Source organism: Oryzias melastigma, linkage group LG23, assembly GCF_002922805.2.
Source record: "Oryzias melastigma strain HK-1 linkage group LG23, ASM292280v2, whole genome shotgun sequence".
NCBI lineage: Eukaryota > Metazoa > Chordata > Actinopteri > Beloniformes > Adrianichthyidae > Oryzias > Oryzias melastigma.
Window position 1 is genome coordinate 15,053,817 of NC_050534.1, and position 9,857 is coordinate 15,063,673.

Consider the following 9,857-nt stretch of genomic DNA (forward strand, 5'->3'; position numbering starts at 1 on the left):
GATCACTGGAACTTCTTGGTTCCCCCAAAACAAAAGATATACAGGAACCATCTTTATGTACAACATTCTGAATTTGGGACAGATTAGCAGGAATTGGGACTTTTTCCCCCCTCTCTGTGACGCACGCTGTGGCAGACGTGTGCAGATGGTCCAGTCTTGACGTAACAGACAAAAGGCCTACCGTCCAGATGAGGCCCTCCGGAACACACCGCTGAAGAGACCCTTTTTCTTCAGGATCTTCAGTATAGATGCTGAATATTTGGAAAAGTCTGTTGCAAATAAAGTAAAGTTTTTCCAGATTGATGTTGAAGACAGACAGAAAAGAGGCTGTAGTGATGAAGGAGGAGGAGTGTAAATCATTTTAGAGGCAAATATGTAAAAATAAAACAAGAAAAGTGTTTCAATCTGCTCTTAATCTGCAAATTTTCTAGGAAGAAGTTAAAATTTTATAGAGAATCCTGACATGAGTGTCTGCTGCTGTGTACAAAGATCGTTTTATAAAGAAAGAAGTCCATCAATGCTGTTATTAGAACAGCCATTTTGGAATAAAATGGTTAAATCGAGTACATTTGGTGACATTTTTCAAAGACTATTCTTAAACCTCCATTAAAAAATAAAGTAAATTATAGTTTTCTACCTGCCACAAAATTACAAATATTACACTAAACCACTTTTCATCTGCAGAAATGTGATTACTCACAAATCTTTAGTTTAAAATTGGAAAAAAAACAAAAAAACATGGTTTTACATCATTTCTCAGGCAAAATATTTCCCTTTTTAGGGAAACATCTGACTGATTTGCAACGACAACCAAATGAAACTTCATCAGGCGGGAAAAAAACAGAACAAATTTAAGGAAGATTTATGCTGAAATCCGCGTTGTTTTCATGCTTTATTCACATAAAACCCAAATTTTGAGGTTCCAGGTTGTTTTTATTGTGTCCATGTGGATCAAATCTTCCAACTTTTTAGCAATAATGTTCTTTTTTTAGGTTATTTTTAGATTTCTGCATCCTAATTTTAACGATTTAAGGAGGAACGTTACTGAACAGCAATACTTGTTGTTATGTGTTGGCCTCATATTTAAGATTTTTTACATTAGAAACAAACAGAATATCACATTTTCAGTGATAAATTTGGTCAAATGTGATTTCTTTAGAAGGATAAGTATGTTTTTTTAGCTTTTTTACAGAAGCAGTGATCAGTTTTGGTCATAATTTGGGCCAAAAAAAACACATTGTACTGACATGTATGTGAAAAATAAAGAAACAATGGGGGTTAAAACTAACACCATCTATAAATGAGGTGTCACAATCAAACTTTTGACTAAAGAGAGACTTCATTTAGAGAAATCATCATTTTTAAGACAGTTAATGGAGACAAAATGATCAAATTGGGGGATTTCTGTGCACTAATGGACTAACATCGTTTTGTTTGTACTTTTAAAAACCGGATGGATCTTACGCTTCCAAATTTACGTGCTGAAAGCTCTTCTTTCTTTCTCCAGGTGCTGAGATCATCATCACCATCATCACAGGACGTTGTCCTTTGTGGGTCTTTTTGCGGTCTGGGCTTGCTGTTCCTAAGGAAGTAGCCAGGAAGCCCTTACCCCAAAAAGTATCTTCAGTGGATTCTGGCATCTGGCGGGGAATTTCTCGCTATCAAAGGCTTAATGAAAGTCATTTGAGTCATCTGTAAAATGCAGAAATAGGTCTTTTATTTGAAAAAGAAAAAACATTATTTGAAAAAAACAGTAAATAGAGCTGTAATTCCCTTCTTTAAAGGTTAAAAAGTGCGTGAAAACTCTTTTTTTTTTTACTTTTTTACATTTTTTTAAGTAGATTTAAGTAAAATCTTCAATATCTTAAAAGGTCGAATAATTTAACCCTCAAAGAAATATATCTGAGCTCTTGCTGTGTCCATGTTCCCACAAAACTGTACATTTTCCTATTTTTTAAACACAAATAATGCTCTTCTCCTAACAATATGTGGCCTGACATTCATAGAACCACCTATTGAGAGTACGCAGACCGGAATGAATAATCTGAGAGAGAAATGGATGTGTAGCTTCAAGCCTTTGATGACCTATGTGTTACATAAATGTGATTATTCCTCCAAACCAGTGAGCTCTCACAATGGAGTTAATGTACGTCCAAACCAGAGGCGTTTTTTGTGTGTTTTAACCCTTTAACACTGGAGCTCCAATGATTATTTTTTGAATTTTTAACACAATCAACGTCATTCCAGTCGATTTTGAAGGAGAAAAGCGGCTTTTCTCATTCAAAATCGACTGGAATGACGTTGATCGTGCTAACGGTTGAAAAGTTACAGTACGTTTTTACTAAAATCCCTTTATCTAGATTTCTAACAATATTTACTTAGTGTAAATGTCTAATTTTGCAAAAAAAAAAATACTGTATTTCATGCTTTTTTGTGCTTTTTTTTCAAAACTGTAACAAAATTATCCTAAAAATGCACCTCTACAACATCTTTATCAAAAAGGACCCATCAAGTTAGCGGTTAAACCGCGGCACTATTTGTGTGTCACACGGTGCCCCTAGGAAATAGGGCAGTGCCTCATTCATCCCTGTCACTGTTTTGCTCCTCTTCCGCTTGTAATAGAGTAAATTGATTCACTAAACAATAATATTTTATTAAATTGCTAAAATGTTTGTTGTTCATGGCAATTTATTTAAAAAAATCACAACTAAAATGTCATTTTTGCCTTAAAACTTAAAATACGATCGTAAAGAGAACCACAAATGAGTTTATTTAACAAAATCACAACCTTATAAGTATTTTTTATATATATTTTGATGTAATATGATGATTTTTTGGGGCAAATTACAAAAAACAAAATGAGGAAAAATGTGTAGTTTCTCCTCCTGTAAATTTTTGGGTGAGCATAGCCCTCTAGAGGCGATTGAGGGGAACTGCAGCTAATAAGAATGCGCCACTGCAAAAACCAACACGGCCATGAGGCAGAAGAATAACAACATCCAGGCCTCTGTTGAGTTTACAGCTTCCGACTGAAAACATGTGTGTTATTGGTAGCAGATGTTGGTCCCCCTTCATGTGACGCACTCACCCCCAAAAATTACGGTAAAGCGTTGGTTGTCTGTTAGTGATTATACGCTTGGTGTAGCCTGAGAAAATAAGATTTTTTTTACTGAACTTAACTGTAAATTCACCTTAAATGTGAAAATAAAACTTAATTTTTTTATCTTTATCTTACTATGTTTGTGTGTTTTATTGAAAGGTGACTAAAAGTCTCATTTAAATGGATGTCTGGGGGTAAACTAACAAATTTTATTTTCTAAATGCAGCTTATCTGAGGCCAAATTTGCTGACGCAGAAAGGAAATCAGATAAGTCATAAGGATTTAAAAAATGCTTTTCCGTTTCAGTCATCCGATCCAGCAGGTTTGGGTTCGAATGTTCAATAAAGAAAGTGTGATTCAAAGAGACGTCAGATCCCTTGAGGGCGCCAGGGTTTACCGTTCACTTCTCCGGCCATGTATGGTACTTCATAACCCAGTTATTTCACCGAGGAGTGGGAGTGTCAGAGTTGAAACTCAGGTCAAGCCGTGTTACTGGAACTGACCAGAGTACCTATTCCAAGAATTTCCCCATCTTTGTGTCTCTGTGGGGTAAAGTATTTCCAATTGCCTCACGCCGTTTGTGGGAAGTAACGGAGCGTTATGTCAGTGTGGTGGAAGACGCCCAACATCCTGATGGGATTGATCTGTACTTTGAAAGTTTTGGGGCTTCTTTGTGGACATTTATTTCAGGTAGCACAAATTTTAAGACTCGATAGAATGTCCTATATCTCTTTAATCTGGATTATAATCCAAGGATTTGTATAATTCCCTCATTTAGATAAAACAAACAAACAAAAAAAAAAACAAGCAGAAGTTTTAGTAAATCTTGCGTTTAAGACTTTAAAAAGATTAGATGGAAGACACTGATTTGTATTTGTTTCTTCTATAATAGCTAAAAAATGAACTTTTATTTGTTTTGCTGTTATGAAATTGTCTGTAACTTTTGATATCCTTTCAAAATAAAAGAAATCCTGTTCCACATATAATCATCTCGATGCAGCAAATCAGCTGACAATATAGCAGCAGAGATAAAAGAAAAACAACAATAATAAAGTTTTTTTTTATTGGTAAATCTCAACCAAATAAATCCAAATTAAACTAGAAAACCTGCATTACCTGCGATAATCCTAGTGTGAATGCTTTTTCATAAATCTGGTTGCTGAAAATGATGAAGCAATTTACTCTTTAATAGATGAAGGGATTTGCTAAAAATGCAAAAGCTATTTGGAAAATGGAAAATTTGCTTAAAGACTTGAAATTTCGCTAAATAACTATGAAAGTTGGCCTAAATTTCTGAAAAATTGTTAGTAAGTTTGCTTAAAAATCCTCCATGCATGCCATATTTCCAAAAACATGTTGTGTGTTGCTTAAATATGAGCCAAACTCTAAATTAGCCCAAAAAGCCCTTAGTTGATGCCAAATTAGCCTAAAAGGCTAGTGCATTGCTAAAAAGCTAATGCATTGCAAAAATTCTAGCTCAACACCAAAATAGCCAATAAAATTTAGTAAAACCAATTAAAAATGTTAGCCTGTTGCTAAAATATTAGTCAAACTCAAAAGTAAAATAACAACCTCAGTCGATAACAAATTACCCAAAACATTAGCCTGTTCCTAGCTAAAGTCAAAAGTAACCTAACAACCTCAGTAGATAATAAATTAGCCAAAAACGTTAACCTGTTCCTAGCTAAACTCAAAAGTAACCTCAGTACATAACAAATTAGCCAAAAATGTTAGCCTGTTCCTAGCAAAACCGCAAAAGAAGCCTAACCACCTTAGTAGATAAACTAGCTAAAAACATTAGCCAGCTCCTAGCCAAACACAAAATATGTCTAACAAGCATAGTTGATATATCAGCCAAAAAACTTCAGCATGTTCCCAAAATATTTGATAGAATTAGCACAAAAAACCTCAGCAGAGGCCAAATTACCAAAACAAGCTAGCATAATGCTAACATAACAGCTCATTGCCAAATTATTTAAAAATTGTTTCAAAGTGCAGAAAGCTATTGAAAAATATCTCATTCAGCACCTATGGGACATATTTTGCTTAATATTTCAAAAACTATAAAGTTTATGAATACAAAAAGTACAAGAACGAGCTGAATAATTTGATACCAAGATTACTGAAATCGCTGAAAGTTTGATTTCGTTTTTACATGCCTAAATTGGGGCAGACCAAGAATGACCAAGAATGTATCCTCCACCTTAAGGTTAAACTGGTTTTGTTGTATTTTTTGCAGTTAAAACATATTAAAGTTTGTTGATATGTCATTTTATGATCTATTTTCAAAGTGTTCCTTGTCTTTTTTTAACTATGATGATGCAGTTTATGGTCAAAAATAAAAATAATTGTGTCGTTTTCTAGGATATAGTTTCTGCAGGAGCTTATGAAAAGTTGTGGCTGGGACTGTCGAGTACGCCCTCCACTACTTTCCATCATCCACGAGCTATATTGGAGCCAGCCGTACAGTTTTGAGTCAACTCGGAAGAGGAACTTGAACATGGATCAAGTACAAGTTGATGCTCCGGAATGGAGCAGAGCAGGGAGTTCGTAGCTCGCCAACAGTAGCACCACAACAATTTAAATAAAGAAACACTATAAATATGCAGTTTTGAGCTTAATTTTCTTTAAATATGTGTCCTCTCTGAAAAAAAAGCAACAAAAACAGGTTAAAGAAGGGCACACAGAGACAAGCTGCAGCTCACGCTAGTAGTCACCACAGTTTGGCATCGTCATCATTCTGAGTCAGAAGGGAGCATAAATTAAAATGTTATCCGTCTGTTTTTTTTTTGTTTTTTTTTTTGGTGTTCGGCCAAAAAGTTTGACTTTTTACATTCCTGAACTCCAGGGGAGATTATTATAATAAAATGCTGTTTTAACAGCAGTTACAGAGTTTTTCCTCTTAGTATTAAGGTTTTAGTTGCTAAAGCATTGATATAATTTGTCTTGTAAAAGGTAAAAGAGAAACAGAAAGTTGAGTAAAACTGGTTTATCCCACTCAAGAATGTACAATCTGCTAAAAAAATATTCATTAAATTGGTTTTAAACTGGTTAATTTCCACTGGTACATCAGTAATATTGAAAACTGGTTTGGTTAAAGTCTTTTTTATTTCCCTACACTTGATGAAAACATACTGTAAACTTAAATTTCTATTTTATTTTTCCTCTACATTTTAATGTCTTTTAGATTTAAACTAAAAAGAAACATTTTAATAGAGGCAATTCATAAAAGAATAATTGAGAGAAAGTTTATGATGTTTTCATATGCATTATAGTAACACATTTTTAAATACACATTTTATGCATCAAGACTTGTTCATCTTTTATTTCAAATTTTGAAAAAAATAAAAATGCTTTTGCTTTCCTGTAGATGCTAAATTAAGGTGATTTTGGAGAAAAAGTGGTTTGGATAATAAGTGGATTAATATAAAATTTAACATTAAATTCACTATCGTGGAGTACTGTAGCTTGACTAAATCAGATTTAACATTTTACAGTGTTTTTTCTATTTTTAAATATAAATATAAATGGTTTTTAATTAATGTCCTGAACAAAAAAAGCAACTGACTCACTTTGTTGCATCATTTTTTTAATGTATTTTTATTTATTTATTAATTAGGGACCATTTACATGGAGGAACATCTATTCAGAATCATAGATGTAAATGTACTAGATTATAGCAATTGTGCTAATTTACATCTTTACATTTACTCTACATTTTGTAAAAACTTTTTTATTTTTATTTTGCTTCTTGTTAATGTAATAGAAGTACTTAATAGCTAAAAAAATACTGATTGTATATATATATATATATATATATATATATATATATATATATATATATATATATATTATTGTTGAGCAATAAAAATGTGAAAAAAATGAAGCTTTAGTGAAATGATTTTATTTTTGGTGATTGAATATGTGGTTAAAAAAAGTCCTTGCAAAAATAAATAAATAAATAAATATATAAATATATAAAAGGTAAATGAGGCTTTTTGTTATTAGTTAGTCAGTCCTTTATTTCAAACAGTACACAAATGATAAAAAAATTAAGAAAACTTCATTAGTTAGTTATTGGAAAGTGCATTGATGACTCATCAAGGTAATATGTGGCGATCAGTAAGTTTAAGGTGATGATGTAATTGATTTTTAGCATGTTTTATCTCATTTTTAATTCGAAATCAAAGACAAATTGTTCAAGAAACCTGATTTAAATCATAAAATCACAATAAAGCTTCAGGACAAAAAGAATAAAAAAAACTTTTTTCCCAAAAAAGGAGATGATAAAAGAAAAAAACTCCCTTTATTATAATCATGAAGCATTCATTTAGAAGTTTTTCAGCTCACTGTAAAACAAGCAGTTGTTTGGATGCAGAAACAGAAGAATCCTGTAAAATCCTGACAAATTCTTTGAGGTTTTGTCACTCCAACTGACCCGGCGTTTTGCTTAATTTAAAACTAATTTTAAAATGGTTTACAGTAACACACTTGACTCGCCTACAATGACTCACTGCTTGTTTTGTGTATTAGAATGTTTCCTTTGGAATAATAAGATGATCCCTGATCTTGTTCTAAACTCTTCGAGGGTGAGATTCCACCGATGATATCTGATGGATTCAGAAAAAAAAAGAAAAAATTCTGCTCGCAAATGTATGAAACTTCCTAACTAGTGAGTCAGAGTGGTTTCATTGCATGCACGTTGAATCTCCTGACTTACCAGAATATGTTGAACCCAACATGGTCCTTCGTTGAGGCAGAGGGGGCAGTGGAGGAGGAGACCCGAGGAAGTATATTTAAACAAGCGGGTTCTTAAGAGAAACAATCCTTAAGGCTCTTACAGATCAGAGTCAGAACTGGGACGTTTGCAGGTAAAGAGCTTTTTTTTTACTGTTATATTCAATTATAGTGACTGAATGTTGTAAAAGTGTTTTTTCTCTTTTAGGATGCTTCTCATGCTTGTGTATGCATCTTTTTTGGCTCTACCTGCGTGTACAAGTCCTGCCACAAAAGGGAATGTGATCCAGATCCAGGTACACAACATAGTAAACCTCGCTCAGACGACCATCACCCACATTAGGAAGCTAAGGACGCAGGTAACAATAACTTAAAAGTAATCCGTTTTTTGTCTCTAAACTTGACCAAAATTGATAAAATTAATATTTATTTTGCTTGGTGACGCTTAAACACAATAATTCCAGTAGATTTTGAAGGAGAAAAGCGGCATACGCCGCTTTTCTCCTTCAAAATCTGCTGGAATTATTGTGTTACACTTGTAAAGCTACAGTAAAAACACACAGAATTTTGAATTTATTTAATTTCCAGCTCTTAATGGCTCCACCGATCGAGATCACCACTCCGCCGATAAAGGGCCTCGCCAGCGTCAGCCATTACCTCAAACACCTGGATAACGAACTGCAGAGCCCCGTCACCGACCTCCTCAGCCAGATCCAGGCGGACGTCTCCAGCCTGGACGGGAAGGTCCAGTCGCTGGGTTCACTGATGAACTGTCCCTCCCAGCCCAGACCGACCGCAGAGGTCACCCGCTTCCTGTTTCCGGACAGTCACTACTACCGGACCATAGCCAAGGTGGAGCACTACCTGGAAAACCTCCACCTGAACAGAGAGAAACTTAAGGTCTGCTGACAAAAGAGAAAAATAACATTTTAGATGTAAAACTATTTTACTTGATTACTTTTTTTGAAGTGGTAAGTTTGAGACTATTTCATTTTCTGTTTTTACAATTGCACTGCATATAAAAACATCTGCAAAAGTAGTAAAAAGTTAAAGTTCTCTGCAGATGTGAAGAAATAATAACTGTTTAATTATAAGCTTACATGCTTTCGAATGTAAAAAAAAAATGTGATGCTTTAAAGCAGGAGTGTCAAACTCAATCGCACAGGGTGCCAAAATCCAAAACGTACCTTAGGTCGCGGGCCGAACAGGATAAACATTTACTGAACACACTAAAACAAGATTTTTAAAACTTGAAAACTGTAACTTTCAAACATAATTATGAACTAGATATATAGCATTTCCTGCGATAGTGCTAGTGAATGTTGTAAGCTGAATTTGGCTGGGCTAGTGCTGAAGCTAAAGATGCTAAAATTAATAGCTGAAAACCCTCAAGTTGATAGTCAGCTAAAATATTAGCTAAATGCCTAATTAGGCTGAAAAACTACAAAAAAACACCTTAGTTTAGCCAGAACAGCTAGCATGTAGCTAAATAAATAGCTACACTTCAAAATAGCCCAAAAAACGGATAAAAAGGCTAAATTTGTCAAAGCAGCTAGCGAGTAAATATTAGCCTAACTCCAAAACAGCCTAAAAAACGTTTTTAAAAAGCCTAAATGACCCAAAAAGCTAGCATGTAGCAGAAATATTAGCTAAACTTCAAAATAGCCTAAAAACTGATAAAAAGCCTAAATTAGCCAAAACAGCTAGCATGTAAATATTAGCCTAACTATATCGCAGCCCAAAAAAAAAACGTTTTAAAAAAGCTTTAATTAGTTAAAACAGCTAGCATATGGCAGAAATATTAGCTAAACTTAAAAATACCTTAAAAACTGAGAACAATCTAAATTAGCCCAAACAACTAGCCTGTAAATTTTAGCCTAACTCCAAAACAGCCTAAAAACTTTAAAAAAGCCTAAATAAGCCAAAACAGTTAGAGGATAAATATTAGCCTAAATCCAGAACAGCCAAAAAACTTTTTAAAAGCCGGAATTAGCCAAAGCAGTCATATGTAGTTAAAATA

At 33.8% G+C, this 9,857-nt stretch overlaps 2 protein-coding genes across 2 annotated transcripts in view; one reads left to right on the forward strand and one right to left on the reverse strand.

Moving 5' to 3' along the window:
• Positions 1 to 8,011: 8,011 nt before the first annotated feature.
• LOC112153006 (leptin-B) lies at positions 8,012 to 8,748 on the forward strand. The gene is made up of 2 exons (XM_024282874.2): positions 8,012 to 8,196; positions 8,426 to 8,748. Exons 1-2 carry the CDS (start codon positions 8,047 to 8,049, stop codon positions 8,744 to 8,746), a joined length of 471 nt encoding a protein of 156 aa, XP_024138642.1. The 5' UTR covers positions 8,012 to 8,046; the 3' UTR covers positions 8,747 to 8,748.
• impdh1b (IMP (inosine 5'-monophosphate) dehydrogenase 1b) overlaps positions 8,582 to 9,857 on the reverse strand; it is an 87,256-nt gene continuing 85,980 nt past the window's right edge. Inside the window, exon 18 of the mRNA XM_036210336.1 lies at positions 8,582 to 8,716. Coding sequence (XP_036066229.1) covers positions 8,698 to 8,716 — 19 coding nt within the window. The 3' untranslated portion in view covers positions 8,582 to 8,697. The remainder of the gene's footprint in view (positions 8,717 to 9,857) is intronic.